General features: G+C 42.1%; 3 protein-coding genes across 4 annotated transcripts in view; 1 reads left to right on the forward strand and 2 right to left on the reverse strand.

The window, feature by feature from the left end:
• Positions 1–1,937: 1,937 nt before the first annotated feature.
• cpsf2 (cleavage and polyadenylation specific factor 2) lies at positions 1,938–9,940 on the reverse strand. Its single transcript, XM_047574345.1, has 15 exons — positions 9,794–9,940; positions 9,261–9,424; positions 9,014–9,173; positions 8,819–8,924; positions 8,075–8,204; positions 7,875–7,990; positions 7,561–7,748; positions 7,172–7,462; positions 6,888–6,988; positions 6,541–6,744; positions 6,297–6,449; positions 4,452–4,674; positions 4,033–4,350; positions 3,405–3,539; positions 1,938–2,415 (listed from the first exon to the last, which is right to left on the reverse strand). Exons 2-15 carry the CDS (start codon positions 9,407–9,409, stop codon positions 2,323–2,325), a joined length of 2,367 nt encoding a protein of 788 aa, XP_047430301.1. The 5' UTR covers positions 9,410–9,424; positions 9,794–9,940; the 3' UTR covers positions 1,938–2,322.
• A 2,418-nt stretch (positions 9,941–12,358) lies between these two features.
• Positions 12,359–17,112, reverse strand: riox1 (ribosomal oxygenase 1). Its single transcript, XM_047574546.1, has 15 exons — positions 16,981–17,112; positions 16,648–16,815; positions 16,408–16,547; positions 16,070–16,169; positions 15,627–15,740; positions 15,175–15,281; positions 14,961–15,068; positions 14,630–14,664; positions 14,354–14,532; positions 13,461–13,565; positions 13,240–13,381; positions 13,048–13,168; positions 12,856–12,955; positions 12,685–12,771; positions 12,359–12,593 (listed from the first exon to the last, which is right to left on the reverse strand). The coding sequence occupies exons 1-15, from the start codon at positions 17,056–17,058 to the stop codon at positions 12,534–12,536; spliced, it is 1,644 nt and encodes a 547-aa protein (XP_047430502.1). The 5' UTR covers positions 17,059–17,112; the 3' UTR covers positions 12,359–12,533.
• A 922-nt stretch (positions 17,113–18,034) lies between these two features.
• Positions 18,035–21,491, forward strand: part of extl3 (exostosin-like glycosyltransferase 3) — a 29,995-nt gene continuing 26,538 nt past the window's right edge. For both annotated transcript variants that reach the window (XM_047573325.1, XM_047573324.1), the window contains exon 1: positions 18,035–18,245. The gene's annotated coding sequence lies outside the window, so the exon portion shown is untranslated. The remainder of the gene's footprint in view (positions 18,246–21,491) is intronic.

The raw sequence follows: 21,491 nt of genomic DNA on the forward strand, positions 1-21,491 counted from the left end.
ATCCAGCAGTCACACCTCACTGAGGCACAGCGGAGGAGAGCTGTACATCCATGTGTGCCAGAAAAAAAGATAAGAAAACAAACTGCCTAACCGGTTCATTTTTTTAACCCAGTCACAGGTAGAAATAGTTTTTATTTTTTATATTTATCGAGGCGAGGGAGCTGCTTTCAATATAAAGAGCGCGGTAATCCTGGCTGAATCGCATCCAACTCCAGTTACCGCGTCGTGTCGTCTCGCTGCTTGGTTGCAGATGGTCATATGCTGCATGGTCAGATCTGATATGAGGCAGATTAGGTGAAGATGAAAAATGTCTCCATCTGGTGTCACTGCAGTAACTAGTTAACCTGAAGCCCGAGCGGTGGCAGGATGTGAAACCTCCCAACAATGCACGGCCAAAATTTTCACTTGGGTTTGAGGCATATTTGTGATTTTGATTTTGCAGAATCAAACATGAACGGGACCAATTTTACACTAGATTAGTTTATTCGTCGTAATGGATGTTTGAGTCATTACCCTACTAAAATAAAAAAAACTATAAACTCATTGCATTTAAGGATTTTCCTGAAAAGCAGATGATGCGTCATGTATCTGACGTGGACGTATGTAAACATTGGTTCCCCCGTGGATCTAGAGAGTTTCCCTCTTTCCCATTCATAATCTCATGTTACTACTAGTACTATTTAAGATTAACTTCATCCAAACGTACATGTCTCAGTGGTGCTGCCGGCCTTTAAATAATGCACCGAGGCCTCGTTCGTGTCTCCGTCCCATCCCATCCATTAACAACCCAATATGCATCACGTATTACCTGGTATCATGAACTCTTCATTTATCATGTTTATTATTGCACGCATCTAGTTGCAAATAAACTTTTCTCCTTGCTTCTAATTCTCTTTTCCTCCCCATCTTTCAGTCTCTCTACCATGGCTGGCCTCAGAACTAGAGGGTTTCCCCACAAGACCCGTGTTATACTCAAGGTTTCCCTTTTTTTACCCCCCCGTTAAAGGGAATTTTTAATAGTGAGCGCCGTGGGGCCTTCAGGCTCTGCGTTAAGTAAGGCGCCTTGAGACAATATATGTATATATACACCATATCGTTTCACGGGAAAAGAAATTATTTACCCACAATGCAATGCTAAAAGAAAATTTAGAAGAAATATCTGGATACTCCCACAAGAAATACAAGAAATGATTAACTTTATAGATTGTTCTGTATATAATGCCCATTGTATAATACTATCTCGTTGTACACTGTATAATGACAATAAAGGGCATTCTATTTTATCATATTTGTATATAATGCAAATTGTGCACATACTTTGATTACACTTTTTTTTCCATTTTATTTTACTAGACAATACTTATTTTTTATTTTATTCTAATGGAAATCTTATTTTATCTTTCTTTTTACTTGTTTTTAATAGTATTTCTTTCACGTGCACCTAAGCTACTGTGACCAAGTAATTTCCCTCGTGGCTCATGAAAGTCTAAAAAAAGCAAATGACAAAAAGGCCATTTTAATTTTGGCCTTTTCCTACAAAATTCAATGCATTCCACTTTATTAGAAGATTTAAAGTGAGTGTCAAATACGTTCACTTCACGTCGCCCTCTAAAACGGCTTTAGTGGCACAGAAAAAGGAGCCTCTCGTGCTCCCTTTCTACTTTACGAAGAAACGCAAGAAGACTGATGCCTTATTCGACCCTATAGCTATCAGCGAGGCCACGGAATGACTTCCTATTATCTCAGCTGAGTGCATACTACAGAGGTAAGTACCCACTGTCTATTATATAAACAGTAGGAGGGATGCTTCAGACCCATCTCAAGAGTAGAATTCATCGCCGGCGTTGGATACTTGATACTGGATTCACATTTTTAGTCGGCGCTCAAAATGTGTGCACCGAACTGTGGACGCCCGACACACAACGCCTTCACAGTCGTTCGTGTTTGAAAAAGGGGAATCTTTTTAATGTCGGAACAGGAAGAAAAAAAAAATCTCTCTAAACTGCGTAACTGTACAGTGGTGTGAGCCCGTAGGAGCCTCGAGGGGGGGGGGGGTTCTCGTTCAAGTAGAGAGGTCAGTCCAGGGGAAGCATCTGTCTGTCACTTTACGGAGGGAAATTATTAAAAAAATGTTACCTGAAAAACAAAATATATAAAAAAGGGGGAAATGTACAACAAGATTTGCAGTGAGGAAGCCGGAGGAGCCCACGGAGCAGAGCTGCACTCGCCTCCTCTGGGTACAGTCCTTGTAAAGGATTGTCTCTGTATTGCCATGGTTGTGCTGTGCTGCAGCGAGTCCTGCTGCTGCTGCTGCTGCTGCTGCTATACAACAGCGTACTGCTGATACAGCAGCTCCCGGATCTTATAGTAGTCGTCACACAGGCAGCCTTCCAAGCCGATGCGTCCGGCCTCCGTCTGGACACAGAGAGCACAAAGATGCACAGGTCATCCAGCAGCTCATGCAAATACGTTCCCCACTCCTTTACTACTGATTAGACGAATTAATGTTAAGACTTTCCATCTAAACAGCACAAACACACGCTCCTTTAAGTCTTCGTGTTCTTTGATTCCATTTTCTGGGTTGCGTCTATTTTAAGTTCATGTCAATTATGCAGTTTGTTGTTAGCGTCCTGGCTCACCCCTGCGTTTTCTTTCACTTCAGATGTTAACTTTTGCCTGTGTTTTTATTTTTTTTTTATTTTTTCCCATCTTCTTTTAACTGAGGTGTTTTCATTTGGGATTTTTATATCCTACTTTAGGCAGGAAGCATTTGTTTCTTTTTGTGTTCTGCTCCGTGTTGAGTAACCCTCAAGGAGCAGATCCAATTTCCGAGTCGGCACTTAAAGGCACCGCTGGCTCGAGATCCGCGATCCATCAAACACAGGGACAAGCTCGATGTGTCATGCTCCGCTACTACATTAGTGATCCTCAAATGGATGATTTTCAGCTGTGGCTCACAGTCAACCCACAGTCTCTCTTGTGCCTTCAAAACAGTTGTGACTCATTAGAGGATGGACATGGGCCTTCTGAGGGTGTCCTGTCATTAGTAGTGGGTCTCTGGGTCCTATGGGTTGAGAGGAGGGTCCTCTGTGGATGATTTCCTTCTCCTCTCAGTGGTCATAATGTTGCGGCTGATCCACGTAAATGTTATCGAGATGTATTAATTTGGTTTGTTGCGGTGTTAAATAATTCTCCAAAAGCCAAAAAGCTGCAGTGGAAGTCTGAACCCGAACACAACGGGAAGGATATGTGGCGCGACATTTTGATCGCAAGGTATTAGCAAATAAACAAACAAACAAATAAATAAATAAATAAATAAGCCGGCGCCCGAGGCTAGTGGTGAGTAGTGTTTTGAGAGAGCTGATGGATGGCGCGCTCGGCGAGCCGCGGGGAAGGACACTCACCCTGCGAACGGCCACCATGTTGTTGCATACGAGCACGCCTCCCACAAACTCGGCCTGGATGCCCTCCCTCAGCAGGACCTGCTTGAAGTCGGACAGACGAGGCTCGTTGATGAACACGGACTGGTGCCCCGGGATCTGGAGGGAGAACAGAGGAGGGAGGAGGGGTCAGGACTGTTTGGATACCAACTATCACAATTACATTACAATCTCTTGTCAGGAACCCAGAGAGTCCTGTGGCTATCTGTCAGGGATGAACACTTTTCTGTGTCAAACCGCCTCGGGACGTGAAAGTAATGGTTTTGGCCGACTCGCTTCGGCGGCAACTAGGGCCCAAAAAAATACGGAAAAACATCTGTTTCAACAGCAAAATAGAGCTGAAAGGGAACAGAGCTTGAGTATGGCACATGTTCTAATGGTCTAAAACATTGATGTTTGGCATTTGATACTGAAAGATGGTTTGAATAGGAGCAAGATTTCGTGACATCTCAACTGGTTTGGAGCCAATCGTGGAAAGAATTGTGTCGTGTCCCACTGTTAAACTTTCATTCTTTTTTCCCTAGTAATAGATACAAATGCTGTCAAACATTTCCCACAACCTCAAACCCACATTCAGGCAACATTTTCCCACCTCGTTTGGAGGCAGCGGCTCCAGCGTGGGAATGACGTCGCTCTCCTCGGACGCCTCCTTCTCGTCCTCCCCGAACAGGTTCTTCATGGCGCGCTGAGCCGCCGCCACCGCCGTGGTGCTGTGGTCGACGCCGAGATCGGGGGCGACGTCCATGGCCAGCTCGCCGTCGTCCGCCTCCTCCTTCACGCCCTCCTCCAGCATCACGCCGGTGTCCACCTTCACCACGCGCATGTCCAGCACGCCGTCGATCCAAGCCAGCTCCGTGTCTTTGGCCTTGCAGAACTGCAGGGAGCTCACCAGAGAGTCTTTCAGCCGCACCTTTATCGGGATGAGACGAGATAGGGAGGGGATAACATCACATTTAAACGCTCTGTCCTAAAAAATAAAAAATAAATAAACAGGGCCTAACTGAGACTGACCTGGTAGATGTGCGTCTCACTGGTGGCGTCCACCGTCTCCTGCAGTTTGGGCGTGTAGACCTTTATGTCTTTGCTGAAAGCCTTGCAGGACTCAGCCAGGTCCAGACTGGCCTCAGGTGGCCCGTGAACGATCACCAGCTGCCTCGGTTTCATCTGATTAATAATCTTCTTTATGGAGTCGCCGTCGGAGCGGCCCTCGTAGTCTATGTAGGTTATCCTCGCTCTGCGGAGAAACGGAGGCAGCGTGCTAATTAGCCCCGTCGTCTCCGCGCGTGACGTTTCTTAATACGACCGCGGTTTATCCAGGAGAGACTCGCTGACCGGACGTAACCCCTTTTTTCCAGTATCACTTAGCTTCATATTCAAACATTTACACTCGTTCGCAGCTGGAGGTCGTCCAGTGCGCTACAGCAGCGTGTTGTGCTGTAACCGTTGGCCTGTGACCAACTGCGATGAGAACAGAGAATAATACGGCATCGCCGGGGTTTTTAAAATTCCAGTCATGAAGCCAGATATCAGGACCGGCGCGGCGTTCGTTTAAAATGTGCCTGTTCAGAATGGGATGGCACGCAGCTTTATTGAGGAGCGCTCATGCTTAACCTTGGACTTCTTTACCGTTTTAACACGGCTTTAGGTTCAGTGAAATTCAGACGGCGGCTTGAGTCAGAGGAGTTCTGCACTTAATCAAGCTGCAATAGCCAAAGGAGCAGAGCTAATGCAAACATGGTGGACAGAAAACTAAATAACACAATAAAGATTCTAAAATAACCGTATCAGTGGGACAATTAATCCTAAAAAGACACACACACAGGAAGCGTGCTGCAGGGAGTCAGGGTGTAGTCAGGGGATGAAGCAGCATTGTTGTTAACGGTATTTGCTTTTCAAACTGAGCAAAAGCATTAGGGCTGCACAATTAATCCAATTATAACTGTGATCACGATTTTTAAATGAACCTGAATGTCTGCGATGTTTACATTTAAAATGCGGCGGGTTCTGCTGCATATCTAATCAAGCAGTGTCTCAATCAGCAGTCAGCCAACCACCAGGGGGCCAACGCATGTTTAAGGCTTCATTAATCTGCCTAAATGACAAGCGAGTGCACGTCGGAGCGGCAGCATTACATGCAAAGAGTGCAGCAGAGTTGTGTCTGCCCGGCTGTGCAAGCATCTAAAAAAAAAAAAACACCATCACAAACCAAAATAGGAGGAAAAGTTGTATTAAATCTTTACAAAATTAACATGTTTTATTTTTAAGCATTTATACTACTTTAAATTTGAATACTGTTTGTTGAAAAGCAGTGCAATAAAAACACATGTTTTCTCTAACATGATGAATAGTCTTGATTTATAATCGTAATTACAGTATTGGTCAAAATAATCGTGATTATCATTTTGGCCATAATCGTGCAGCCCTACGTACAATAGAAATATATTTACGCTCTCCTTATTTATGTTTTTCAAAAACATTTGGCTGACTTCAAGCTGTTACTAGAGATTGCTGCTAAACAAACTTCTGTTGTAAGTTGTGTGCAGTGACAATTTAAGTGCTTAATATTAAGAAGGTTACCTAGGCAACCAGACTGCAGCTTGCATTGGTAACCAACTGTCAACTGCAAAATGATCGGAGACAAGTGATTTGATTTATATGTCGGGGTTAAAGATCATGCTTAAGTGCAATACACGTGCCAGGAAATTATAGAGTGAAGTTAATCAGGGAACCATTAACGGCCCAGGACCACATCCAATCAGGTGTGTGTCTGTCCACAGCAATACACACACCAACTGTAACATGGACACACACACACACAAGGATTCCTTGCTCTTACAGAGAAAGACAATCGCTGACCTTATTTCGAGATTTTCCATGCTTGAGATGCATTTAGTGGGGACGACGGACAGATCCTGGTCCATGGGCTCATCCCCATTCGTCAACCCAGATTCCAGTTTGCTCTTCTCCTCCTCTGTGGCTTGCAGCTCAGGAACCAGAAACTCTTCCAGCCTTTGGAATCACATCGATTATTTGTTAATATCGGCAGCCAATTTAAGGCCGGCTTCCTGCGTTTTTACGATCTTCGCCGACGCTCTCGTACCTGATGATTTCTCCGTACTCGTCCCATTTGATCCTCTCCTCGTGCGTGGGGAACATCGGATACGACTTTTTGGCTTGTTTGAAGAAACTGCCTTTGCGGCTCCCCTCACCCTTCATCATCAAGTCGTGGTGTTTGGTTTTCACGGTGGCCGGCTGGTCCAGATCGTCCTCCATGTCGCTCTCGTCACTGGAGTCCACGTCCACCCTGCGAATCCAGAAAATCAGCATTAATTCTGTACACACCAGTACAGCAGCCTTAGCAGCTGATCAAATACAGGCATTAAGCATCACTAGAGAAATACAAGTTAAGCGCCATGTCACCCCGTGACTATTTCCCCTAGGACTTACTCTTTTGCTTGTTCAAGTTTTTTAGCAGCTTCTTTCTTTATTTTATCCTTTTCAAGGAACTCGTCCAGCTCCTTGCCTTCAAGCTTCACTCTTTTCCTCACCTGTCATAATGAGAAAGAGTGAGGCACAGATATGGTGCAAATGACAGAATGACACATTCCGTTCCTGCCTTAGCTTCGGTCTGAATGTGAGAGACAGGAGCTTCCCGTGGGGCAAGCGCCGCATGAGGAGATAAATCACCAGCCTCTGTCATAGTAAATCAACACTGCCACTGCTGCTCTCACCTCCAGATCCAGCATCTTTTCTCCGGGGTTGTCGATGAGGTAGCGGGCCAAGGTCCCCGGGGTAGTGCGGTACGTCAGGATGATAGAGTTTTTAGCGCTCTGGCACCACTGGATGAAAAGTTCCCGGGAAAAGCCAGACTCGAGGTCTGGCTGGCTGCAAAGCACCACCTTGGGGCTGGGCACGCGGGCCAGGTCGGCCAGGCTGTGGCAAAGGGTCAAGTGTCGGAACTGGAAGGGGTTGTTTCTCTTGTCCTCAAAACACCTCATGAGTTTGTCGCTCATCCACTCCACCTACAGGGAATGAGTAGATTTTGAGTTTTTACTGACGCATAAAGTGGACGGGCAAATCTGAACAGTACGGTTTGTTTCCTAAAGTGAGACAATGATACCTGGGACTTGGAGAACTCCACCACATTGTAGCTGACGTTGTTTAGCAGAGCTAGCGGGTACGCTCCCAGCCCAGCGTCCTTCGTCCTCCAAATCTGGTCGAGGAGCTGAGCCAGCTCCAGCACACGCCCGGCCGTATCCACGGCGATAAGAACATTACCATCCCCACGTAGGGTCTCCATTACATTAGCTTTGGGAGAGAAAAACAGAAACACAAACAAACTCCATTATAATAGTGAGGAGTGAAAACAAAAGACTGGACTCCAGGAAACATACTATTAATATATTACTATCATAGAGTCCTGTTTATACTTACTCAGGAGCTGCTCATCTCTCTGTTTGCGACGTGGTTGTACATATGCAGCGTTGAAAGAGTCTGTAATGAGTAAGGATGGACGGCTGATGCTCTCCAACGAGCAGCCGTTGAGGTGGCTAAAACACGAGAGTAAAACAGTTTACACACCAAAAACCAAACCAAAAATAAAACTTCATGTGCACGTGTTTGTGTCCGCGTACATTTCTCTCTTGTGGTTGAAGTCCACAGCGTATATGATCTCCTCCTCCCCGTCCTTCACAATTTTCCAAATGGTGCCTCCAATCATGTGTCCGGCGGGAAGAGGAGTGATAGAGAGGCCGTGTCCTTTTCCTGTCAGGTGAAAGCAGATTATATGTCTAGCAAAGTCAGCTGTTTCACCAACTACTTCCTGTACAAACTGTACTGGATTCTAATATAACAGTCCCACATAAAATCCACCTTCATGACTGTTAACAGCGTTCATTTTATCTTGAAACAGGGTGGTAATTCAACTGCCTGATCGTTGTGGAGGGTGTAGCTTGAGGTGCTGTTATTGACTGAAATTAGGTTGGCAATATAATAGAAAACGCAGTAAAATACAAACCACAGGCTACATAATGAAAAGTCAATTGAATCCATAGATATTTCAAATCACAAATACCGTGAAGATAAGATTTAAATCGATTTAGATTAGAAATTTGTTTTCCACCAGTGTACCTAATGAACAGGCGAGTGAGTCTATATATAAATATGCCACGAGTACATATACATGTCTACACTGTAAAAAGAACAGTTTTGATTTCTGGTGCAAATGTATAGAGTATACAGACGTTACTATCCTTTCATGCTGGCTCTTATTCTATTGCTGTGCTACTCTTGAATTTCCCTTAAGTAGATCAATAAACATCTTATCTCATTTTAAAATGTGGTGACGTGCTGATCCGCGATGGCTGACGTTCACTCACCTTTCAAATTGACAATCTGAGAGTATTTCAGCTGCTGGATTTTATCAAACGCACAATCCACGTCATCGAGGGTGAACAGCGTGAAATCTTCACTGTTGTTTCGAGACTAAGTCGACAAAAAAAAAAAACCAGAACATTTGAGGAAAAATTTATAAGCATGTGAGAAAGAAATTCTTTCCTACACCCGCTTCTTACCTGATACAGATCATACATAAACATCTGACCCATCTTGTAGACAGGGATCGTGGCATAGATAGTGCAGTTTAGACCCAGTTTGCCCACGGCATATGGCAGGGCTCCCAGGTGTATGGGGTCAGGGTGGGAGAGAAGCACGGCATCAACCTGATGGACATATCTGGAGGAGAAAAAAAAAAAAAAAAAAGACATCACACCTAAGAATATGAGGACATTTACATACTTAGAAGATTGCTACCATACTTACCGTTTCATAGCGTCAATGATGTCCATTGAAAAGTTCTCATCCCAGCCACAGTCCAGGAGGAAGCGGAACTCATCCACCTGCAGCAGGTAGCACAGCGCGGACTCCTCCTGAACCCCTGACACGGCGGTCAGTTTAATAATGGACGTCATTTTTCACTTGTTACGCTGAAAGAGGAATTAAGTTCACATGTTTAGTTAGCAACACACTGTGAGCGACTTCCGCTGCTTCAATTGTGTGTCTTCAACTACGACTGCGCACAATACCAATTCATTTCAATGAATCACATTTAAAAGGAAAACGAACCAAAATTTGTTTAACATTAAAAAAAAACACTTATCACAATTGGTTAATAGCTAAATGTTGCATACGTGGGGCGCAAAGAGCATGTAGCTGGCTATACAAAGAGTAACTGTTTTAGTTATGCTACCAGTTAGCTATAGCTAGCAGCAGTCAGCTACGTTAGCATCCGGTAAAGTCTGTTTAGCATTGTTGCAACATGTTAACTCGTGGACGTAAGGGAAACTCAAGCATACCATTAAGTTAAAGATAATATAATTTATCTTCGTCTGACACAGAAAGACAGTTGATTTGACTTTCTATAGTTCCAACATTAAGACATTTTTGCTAGCTCTGTTTCATCACACACTTGAGGGGCAGCCATGTTTGCCGCTACTGGTGGTGGGCGGATCGATCCAAAGTACAGTTGGTATCGATACCACGTCGGAATTGGTGTCAGATCGATACTTACGTGATGGCGGTTCCATGAAAGAGGCGAGCTGACAGTATTTGTTCAAACTGCTGCTGTCGCATCAGACCTTTATATAATACTTTTTCTGGAATTGTAACAAACATTTAGTTTTATGACTGTATTATGTTTCTTCTGAACATTCTGCCTGAAAAAGAATTCTCAAATGATAATTGTGTGTTGTTTCTGAACAAAAACTTTTATTGAGACAATAAAATATTTTCTATTTAGTAAACTATGTCCAAATACTGTGTATTGGATTTTTTATGATTAATAATCCAAGGGGGATGTCACAAAAATACTTAAAGATAATACAAATTCACGGTTATTTTTTAAAAGATGTCGGTATCGATGATACTAGCCCCGTATTTAGCTGGTATCGATGATATTAGCCCTGTATTCAGCTGGTATCGGATCGATACCAAATCTAGCGATATCGCCCACCACTTGCCGCTACATCCTGTGTGAAAGGGTAACGGAGCGTACCATGTTTAGCGGGGTTGGTACAAAGGCATTCATGTCAAATTACCAAATACTCTCGTTCACACTGTATTTTGCTGATGTCTAATATAATATTTTTGATTCATATATTCTATTAAGATTTGTAACGATCCACCACACGGTTCATGGCGGTAATATCAGTTTTTAAATAGTTTGAAATAACCTCACCGTAGTGGCACAATTGGTGGAGTCCAATGTCCTTCTCTCACTGAATTAATACTGAAGGCCACAGCTAGGTGTAAACAGAAGGTAATTGTGAGATACTTAATTGTTGTGTGTCTTTATTGTTAGACATAATGTGCTCTATCGTGTTTTCTGCGCTAAACGAACCATAACCGTTTTAACCGAGAAACCGTTCTCAGGTAAAATCTGATTGCAATTGCTAGCAAGCTAACAGGCTAGCTAGCCAACCGCTGCTGGGCTTGGGTTAAAATAAAAATCTATTTGCAACGTAATGCTACATTTTGTGGGTAGTTATAGTGCGATCCTCGTATATTGTTGTAACTAAAGTTTGCAGGTGAAACCTGTAATATGTCCTTTTACGTAAATCAGGCGTATTCACGCTCTAAGTTGGACCAATCGATCTCACTTCAAATCACCCATATTGTGGAAGTCCTGAATTTATAGATGGCGTGATAATGGTAAACTAAAGTGGTCTTCCTGTCTAATTTGGATGACATTTTTGAATTATCCCTTAAGTTTTCACGCAGATTTATTAAACACCCAAACTGACAAATAACTTACACCCACTTTCTTATGACTTCAGTCTGTCCAAACTAAATTCTGATTCAGTGACAGACGGAGCAACCTGACCCATATGGATCTGAATTTTCCGCAAATGCATTAAAACATCCTATCCTGGCCGTATGTGATACTGATGACGGAAAGTATACAACATTTGCACATTTCCTTATTGTGCAAATGTTACAACAAAGAGATAATGAGCTGCCATGCACTGCAGCGGATCTATACAAGTGTTATTTTGTCAGTATTAAAGACTACAAGTGCCACCGCGACTGTTGCTTTACATCAGAGCCACAGAATTTACAATATCTTCTCCCTCTTTCTCTAGGAATCATGAAGAACTTGGTAGCGGCTGCCAAACAGTATTATTCGCACATATTTGTGCCTATTGGCTTTGTGCTCGGATGGTACCTTGACAAACAACAGGACAAGAAGCTGACGGCTTTTAGGAACAGGAGCGCCTTATATGGCAGGTGAGAAAACTCAAAATAACATACCCCCCCATCATATTTTACTTATATTTGGAATTTAGTACTGTGCATTTAGTGCTGGGGTGTGATGAGAAGAGAGAATGAGTTGCATTTATTTATTTGCATGTGTAGAACTTTCTTTTTCATCTCAAAACCTTAACCATCACATAAAAGATGTCTTCTACACCCCTGGAAGTCCATTCTCAACGTATGTGCAAAGTTTGGCTCCAGGTTTCCACATCAAACGTGTGTAAGATCAGCTTCTGAATAAGTGGTGCGCGTAACCATGACAACGGTCTTTTGCCACTGAGCTCAAAGATCTGAGAAAAAAAAATAACACTGACTAGAACAAGTTTTTGAGTTGAAGGTTACTTTAAAGATGTTGACTTTGATCATGATATAAAACGCTCCAGTCAGAATGCATTTCTCATTTCCTCTGTGCAGAGAGCTGAAGCCTGGCGAGGAGGTGACCTGGAAGTAGACCGACCTCCACATGGAACGTCCTGCTGCCTGTGGTGTAAATGTTCGATCGCTGGTCCTCACGTTAATTTAAAAAGGCTCCTGTATCTCTGCTGTTGAGTTGTATCAACCAATATTAAACATGCTATTTCCCAACAAAATAATCTGTTACCCGTTAGTGATTTTGGTTGGATATAACATGATTTATTTGAAGCTGCTCTTGCAAAATTCATAAATGAATTGTGAAGTTTCAGTAATGAAGACAACTTAGTGCAAAAGGGTTTCGCACGAAGGATCTTATTTTGTAGGAAGATCATTTGAATGCGGTCTGCACGACTGAAGAATCTGGGACCACTATAGAGGCTGTGCAGTGTGGATGATCCCCTTCTCAAAAAGCTGTTCAGCCAACTCAATCTAGGGGGGAAAAGAAGAAAAAAAAAACAATTTAAACCACTGATTTCACAACCCCGCACAGAACTGACAGTGTCTGAATGTGAACACGTACTCTGTCCGGCACGGAATCACACGGCAGCCTTTCTACCGTCACGAAGCTGGGATATGAATGGATCAGAAACTCGATGGCATCCGTGTGCTGAAAGAAAATACGTCATCTTAGCACCGTCGTTGGAACACTGTGTGCAAAACATGAGATTCGACCCCCCCCCCCAATCTCTACCTCTGCTTTCACTTCAAAACTCTTGGGCTCCTCTTTGTGGTAAACCCTGGAGTTTTCTGAGGTGTAGTAAAGCTCGATAACGCCTCCGTCACTGCATAACCTGGCAACAGAGAAGTCACCCGATTACATTTCAGTGTAGTCTGTGGGTGACTGATTCATATTAAGAGAACACGTTACAACTAGTTGCATTACCTGGCGCATCCAGCACGTAGAAGTCTGACTTGTGTTTTGGTGGTGATGTGCACTCCCGTGCCCTTAACTTGTCCACCAGCCCACCTCGCTGGAGCACCTTGCACGCTGCTGGCCAATTCCTCTGCGGACGATGTCACGAATTAGTTTTAATCAAAATCAGCACGCGTCTAAAATGCTGTTTTAATCGCGTACCCGGAGAGAGCACGGGAGGGAGGCAATCATGGAGGAACTCTCTGGCTTTCTGATCCACCGCGGCATCCACTGGAGCGAAATTTGTCAGCCTCTTCATCAGGCTCCCGATGTTTGAGAAGAACTTATCCCTGCGTGGGTCGTTCTGCGCGAGAACAACTTCGGTCGTTAGCGGGTGAGGCGACACACACGTGGAAACGAATGAAGCGCGAATGAGTAATTACCTTGTCGGAGTTCTGCACTCCCATATATGTCAGGTAATCCAGCGGTAAACCCCTTCTGAAGTCCACGTCCTCCTCCATTGCGATCTCCAGTGCTGCTGGGACCACCTTAAAGAAAGGAGTGAAATATGAAGCCCTTCTTATGAATATAGCCGCTCGACTGTGAAAGGCGTGTTTGCAATTACACAATCCCAGGGCTTTCTGTTTATCTTCTGTATTGTTTGTATCCAGGAGTGAGAAATCCTTAGCTTTTTTTTTGTTTTTTTTCCAGTGGTAGATATACAGTATGCATCAGTGAGACACATTAAAGAGTCAGTGGATAAACCAGCATTACTTCAAATAGTAATAAATGCGGCAGCCAGACATACATTTTTATAATGTCTTGAGCAAATGTATTTTAATGATGCAGAAACGTAATGCTAAAATGTTCCAGGGTTCCAATCTGCCGTGGGCAATTTGTGTGTGGAATTTGCATATCCTCCCCGCGTCTGTGTGGGTTTTGTCTGTGTGCTCCAGCTTCCACCCACAGTCCAAAGATGTGCATGCCATGTTAACTGGTAATTCGAAATTGACTGCAGGTCTGAGTGTGAATGGTTGTTTGCCTTTCTGCGTTAGCCCTGTGATGGATCTGCCCAGGGAGCTGATGATAGGACTGAAGTTTAATAATGTTTCAAAGTATTTTTTTTTTCCCGTAAAAAAATGTTTGGATTCATTTTCCTCGCTCAAGGAACAGTTAGAAGAACAAACTACTGTCTCCTTCTGTTTTCTTTAAAGAAAATCTTGTATTGAAAAGAAAAAAAATCTCCAATGCAACCACCCTTCTGCAAAATACACAGGTTTCTGAATACGGACCGTGTCTTCATCTACATGTAACCCAGTAGAAATCAGTGCTTCACCTTCAGCAGCAGATCTCCCCAGCTGTTCTTCTGGTAGGAGGAGATGGTGATGTGCAGGGAGTGTGCGTCGGGCAGACAGTCGCCCTGATGGATGAAGCCTCGAGGGAAGTAGAGGAGGTCCCCGGCTTCTACCACCACGTCCAGGATGGGCTTCCCGATATCCGCCTGGTTGAAGTTCGCTGCGGGGGAAAGTAGTCGAATCTGAGAAATGTCTGCAAAAAAACAATCTTGTTTTTAAGAAGGCTCGTTTATTTAACCTAATATGTTTTTACTCACGACTCGAAAGCACGGGCAAGACCTCTTCTTCTGATCTGAAACGTAAAACCAAAACAAAAACATCACAACGTGTTTTAATGGTTGCGTATAAGAGTCAGACTAATTCTTTGAGTTGTAGTGTTTAGAGGTGAAAAGATCTTTGGCAAGAGATTTAGGCTACAGCCAATAGGTTTCACTGACAAACATACAAAGCGGTTACCTAGGCAACCGGAGTCTGGAATGTCCACTGGCGAAACAAATATCAGGAACTTACTACTATTTAATATACTGTGTGTAACTACGTTGTCTTTAATCCGGTAAAATAAAACACAGCTCGTTTAATAAATTTCACCTTGGGTTATACACTCGCCAGTGTTTCTTCCCCTCCAGCTGAACCACAAACGCCTCAATGTCGTCGTAATGCGGCGCAAAGCCCTGTGTCCCGGGCGGGGTCAGGTATCTGATTCAAGGGAAAAAATAAATAAAAACAGCTATAATCAATATAAAAAAAGTTTTTCCGGCTGCAGATATATATATATATTTTTTAACAGTTACAGAATTCTTACACGTTAGCTCCTGCCATGCTGCCAAACTGTTCCTGGAGGATGGACAGCACGTTCCACACTGTAGAGGAGAAAGCCTGAGGATTCAGCATGCGGAGGGAGCAGCCGCTCTGGGAAATGGAGACACCAGGATGACTACTAATCTGCAGCGAGGCCGCCGTGCAGATGGTGCACTGACACGGCTGATGCACCAAACAGATAATGTCTAGCTTGCAGCACTGGAGATGTTTAAACTTATTTTAACGCTTATATATTTATCCGACTTAATAATGACGAAAATGTGACAATGAAAACAAAGTTTAATGGCTTCCAGGGAGAAAGTCACTGCAGCTAATTGAGGCCAAATGTTAGGAATGTAAACATGACCTTAACAGTGCATAATCACTTAAACCTTCAATCAGATTAATAATAACTGTAAATACATATAAATCAGCTGCCTGAATCTCTGATCTTACCTCGTAGAAATCCCACACAGTGAATGGCAGAGCTCTCCCTGGAGGATTGTGCGTTTCTCTCTTGCCATTAGTGTAGCTTGTGACGTCCAGGTTCACCCCAAACTGAACATTCTCCTTTCATTAGACAAAGACATTGGTGATTTAAGTTTTTCATCATAAATGCCTTTCCACTGGGTTCCTACATGACCTCCGATGACTCAAGTATCGAAAGTATGGATATTTTGATTTGAGAATCGATTTTAGATTCACAAAGACCTGGTATCGGAGGTATCGATATTTCAGTATCACATCACTTGTTTTAGGGGTCTTTATTTTCACCAGTTTTATTAAGTAAAAAATAAGACTAAACTTCACGGTTTCTCATGTCTGACTTCAAACAGCAATTATCCTCTTTGAAATTTGCAATTTTTAAATGCAAAAAATACAAACTTTCCGATCCTTACCTCTCTCAGTATGCGATCAAACTCGGCTGTGGAGAACAGCCCCTGGTAGTAATGTGGATTCTTGCGCTGGACAAAGATGGGCTTCTTTTCCCATGTTTCCCTGAAGAGAGAACATGAAATAAAACGTTATGTGATGAAGTGACATGAAGCGCAGGGCTGGACGGTTTCTAATATCCTTTTATTTTCAGGTATCCACAGGTATCCACGTCTCATCAAAAGTCAAGTTCAACAGCAAACCTCTGATTTTGTGAGTATTTACAGCAATAGAGACACAAGGATGTCTTATTTTCGAACATATCCAGCTTAATGATCCTGCAGACAGAAACACTTGCCAGTACCTGAAAAAGGACGTGGCAGGAACGGGGCTGATGAGCCACTGGAACAGCTCGCTCGCTCTCTCCCTGCTGTTGTTGACCTTTGCCAGGCTGCTCAGCACATCTTCTAGAGATTCACCATTTACATTGGCACACTTCTCCTTCTGAAACATTAGTGTTTTCAGGTTTAGAAAAAATAACAGTAGTATTGCTTTAGGGGGGAAAAAAAACATGTTTATGTTGTGTATATGAGCAGGTACTCACAGATGCGTCTGTATTTTTCTTAAGACTCTTCTCTTTCTGGGGAGACTTTTTGTGAAGCTGCTTCTTTTTCATGTTCTTATCAGCTTTCATTTTAGGTTTAAATACTTTCACATTAGCAGGTTCAGGCTCATTGTACTTTTTCTTCTTCTTCTTCTTCTTTGCTTCGACCTAAATAAATAAACACAGGTTAAGGTAATGTCAAACAGTGCTTTGGTGCCAATTAAGAGGATTGAAGTCGTTTCAGTACTGTCTCTGCTACATTTGTAACAAATAAAGTCTATCACCTGGACATGCAATAAGTCAGTAACTACAACATTATTTTAACATGTAAACCTGTGGTGGAGGCGTCTTAGCAGCGGGAGTCGGCAAAGTCTGATACAAGGCAAAAGCTGACATGTGTGTTCTCTCCATCTTCCAGTGAGTGCGTCATCCGTCTGCGACGGTAGTGCAGCAGCAGTTTTTTTTCTCTCTTCTTCTACGGCTGATAGTTTGCAGTGTTTATTATGTCATTGACTCACTACCGCCACCCATAGATTGATACGGTCGTTGCAATATGAGACACAATATAAGACGCTTTGAATTTGTGTACGTGTATTTCACGTACAATATTAAACAGTTGTTTAATTGCTCTCTCTCTCTAAATCTTGTTTTATCTATATTGTATTTACTCTTTCCACAGGTGTAGAAAAGAAACGACTGCACGTACAGTTGGGGTATATTGTGTTGATGAAATGTATTTGATTTTAAGGATTTAAAAATGTATAATATAATATAATATAATATAATATAATATAATATAATATAATATAATATAATATAATATAATATAATATTTGACTTAGACTTAATTATCTAGAAGGTAAAATATCTAGTCAAAGTAGCTTAGTTGAAAGATAACATGAAGTAAGATTAAAATAAAAATAACTAAGTAATAATATAATATTTTATAAAATAAAATAGAATAATAACAGAATGTAATATAGTTTCTTTGTTTGTAAAGTTGAAATTTTGGGCTGCCACTAGATGTTGGCTTGGAAAAAAAGAAAATAAGTAAGTACGCTAACTTACAACTACACACCCTGCCAAAATTGACCCCAAACCATGAGTGAATGTGTTAATAATTAATTGGCAAATCAGTGAAGCTTTTATAAATTTGACTAGTTTCACTAATCCACTTAAAGTAGTAAACAGAATGATTAAAACATTAACAATTTTAATCAGTTAATACATTATTTAAAAATAAAATATAGCAAAATGAATCATTTTTAGTTCATTAAACATTTAAAAGCGCACAGTATCCACACTGAACACGAGGCGGCGCTGTTTCCCTTTCCTTTTTTTCCCCCCTCTTTCACGTTCTTGAACGGCACAGTTTATCAACACCGTTTCCCACAATACCTTGCGGCGTGCCGTTGCTCCAACAATGCAGCTTTTAATGGTGCTGTGAACGGGACGACATGGAGACGCTGCAACACCGCAGCCTTGTCCGGAGACCGTAGTTGTGCACATTCTCACAGTTCGGGATTTTTCTCGGTTTGCCAAACCTTTCGGGCCGCTTTGCCTCAGTTTTCAGGGGGACCCCGGACTCTTCTGCTGCGGTGAGTAGGCTCTGAAGCTAAAGCAGGGTCTCTTCAGTGTAGTACGGAGCAGAAGCATTTTGTTGTGACCACTGCTGGCTAGCAGGCTAGCTAATTGGCCAGATGAAACATATGCCTCCTTGTGTCTTTTCCCTTTTACCCCTTTTTCGTTTCAATCAGTGTATGCGCGTCGTCTTTATTGTGTTACAATGTGCAACTGGTCTCATTTGTGACGAAAGGAAGCCGAGTCGTTTTCTGTAGCCGTTGCAAGTCGTGAGTCTGTTTTGCTTTGATCCCCGGTTGTAAAGCACACGTCAACCGAGCCGGTGTAGTTTGGGGCTTCGCCGTGATTTAGTCTTGAGTGTGGTAGCGCCCCGCTCCTCACAAATGTCCCGGCTAGAAATGCATTTTAATACACACATACCTCACGTCTCATTTGCTCGCAGCGGCACAATCTGCCGGTCGTGGAAGTGCGAGAAGAATGTTACACCAAAGTCCATTAAAAAAACTGCTAATTTAGTAACAACCCGCTTATCGGTAAAGTCACATACTTGGGCATGAAAATGAATGCATGTATTTAAAAGAAACATGCTCTCATTGTTAATACACTGCCGAAATGTAAGCATCATATCAGACGTCATTTACATTTTAATATTATATATATGAACATGTTATTATAATTGGAAAATAGTTATACAAATATAAAATGTAAAATATTCCTGTGAGGTTTGGCACTAGAAAAGGATGCATCATTTTTTTTTACACAATATTCAAAGTGACCTTCATTCCCTGATTTTCTAATTGATTCAGTGTTTCGCTCCATTAAATTTTATTATTTATTTCTTGTGAGGTTTGATTATGATTTATTTTATATTGTCATAAATGATGGTATGGCTTAAATTTGTACATTTTAGACGTAAAGTGAGGGTACACTATATATTAGTCACAAGAATAAAGTAGATTTGACGCCTTTCTAGTTTTAACAAAGGCCAAACACTATTACCTCCGACTGAAAATATAAGCTGAATTGGGTGAGCAAGCTCCCTGCAGATTGGTAAATATAATAGAGTGGCTGGCTTTAAATCAAGGCTTAGCATGTTTGTGGTAAGCCTGTGCTTACTGCCAGTGGAAGTGCTTTTAAAGCATGTTTCAGTAACCAGGAAACCAATTTCCAATCAAATTTCTAATCCCCAAGTAATAGCTGGTTCACCAGAGTCGCCGTCAACCCAGCGCTGTGAGGTCAGTTCAGTTGTGGCCATAGGGGGATCGCATGCCTTTGTGCATTTTTTTTTTCTTATTTCGACAGTGGTTTGTTTTTTGCCAAATCAGTAAACAAGTCACGGTTAATGAGTTGAAGATGTGGTAGTTGGATAATATGATATGTCTTTCAAAGTCTGCTGAGTGTGTACATATGCAGCAGTCTGAATGTGATGATTCAGACGAAACTACAAAAAGGGAAATGTAGGGAAGGTTGGTAGCAGGAGACAATAGTGGCACTTAAAGGCAAAAGCTATAGAGTTCAGATTTCACATAGCTGTCCACGGACATTTCTCATTTCACAGATTATGTTCATCACTTTATCTTTGTCTTTGTTATCGATTTGCTGCTTAATCATAGAGTGGGTTGCGTATTTGTGCATTTTTCATCTCGTCATTGAAACACAAACAAATGTGTCCTAACCTGTCTAGTTATAATAATATAGCCAGGCAAATGTTTGCATGGTTTGAACCTCAACCCCGTTATGGTTGGAGTAAACCACACTGTGAATTAATATAGACTGCGCAGGGCAGCATGTCTTCCTCTGTGGACAAGGAATATTGATCATTTTTCTCAGGGGCGTCAATGCCACACTATCTTTGAATGATTTCATTTCCTTGTGGTCACACACCAGCAGCCACCATCTGCCTCAGCACAGAACAATGTGAAAATCTGCATTTCTTTATGGAACAAGGGGCTTGTTTATGTGCGCTCTACAGAGGGTTTTTAATTTACTTATGTCTAGGAGTCATTCCAGTGACATGATGAGTAGTGCTCTGTCGTTGCATAGTATTTCTGACCCGATACAGATGTTGATAATTTGGAAGTAGTGAGAAGAAGGAATCCCACAGCTGCAGGAGAGCATTTTTGACTTTTGAAAGATATGTGCTTGTCCCGTGTTTTGGGTGCTGATGATTAAACACAAATGCTAGTTGAATATTCTGCCAATAACCTCCCAAAAGATCTTTTGGGGCCATTTTGCAACTATTGTCTTTTGATATGTGCTAGAATCTGCACACAATTGCATGACTGTGATAATAAGCCATGATTTGTGCGTTTCCGGTCAATTAAGCAGGTCAAATATGTGAAAATGTGGATGGATTAGCTGTTTCTGAGATTGTACACAGTTCAGCTTTGTGGCTAAAATCTCCCATAACAATGAGTAAAGGAAACACGTTGTCCAAGTGCCCACCTTTTGTCACTGATTTGTACACTTTTAGGATAATAGTTTTCACTGCAGACGTTTTACATGCAGGATATGCACAGCATAGCTATCTAATGACATTAATACTTCTTTTAAATTCTGTTTCCCAGCTCCAGACTTCTAGTTATGCCCACGCTGTCTCCCTGGCCTGGCATAACGGGACAGTTCATTAGTCTTATCAGTTACACCTGTGGTTTTTCTGCCATCGCGAGCCAATATGTTTGCAGTAAAAATAGCTGGAAGGGTCTTGGAGGACGAGGTGTTTTCTGACCAAGTAGTATTAAATAAGTGTTTAGCTTACTCGTCAAGAACGCTATTTTACTGTAATCAACTTTTTATAGTGGTCACACGTGTACACCCATATTTTCTGTCTATGTCTTCTTTGAAAGAAGTTTTTTTGGTAAACATAAGCTAAATAAAAGTGTCTAAATCTTCAATGTGGGGCCGCTTTCTCATATTTAGACTTTAACCATTGCTTAGATCTACCTCATAGATTATTAAGAGCTCTAATGTACTTAAGCACGTATCCTGGACAGATTCATACTTTTTTTTTTTTCAAACTAAAAATCACAATTGCATGACATAGGCCTCTTTGGAGAATTTAAGGATCTTTTGGGAGAAAATCCAGACAAACAAGAGAGAGAACATCCAACAAAAACTATTTCCAATGTGGTCCTCTCACCACTGGCTACGCCTTCACATTTCTCAATAAAAATTATGAGCCATGTTTCCTCGCTTGTTTTCTGTCAGAAGATGAGTGTTACCCGAGAAAAATCAGTGTCAAGTTAGTCATCGAGATTTAAAGT

Source organism: Mugil cephalus, chromosome 21 (assembly GCF_022458985.1).
Source record: "Mugil cephalus isolate CIBA_MC_2020 chromosome 21, CIBA_Mcephalus_1.1, whole genome shotgun sequence".
Lineage (NCBI taxonomy): Eukaryota > Metazoa > Chordata > Actinopteri > Mugiliformes > Mugilidae > Mugil > Mugil cephalus.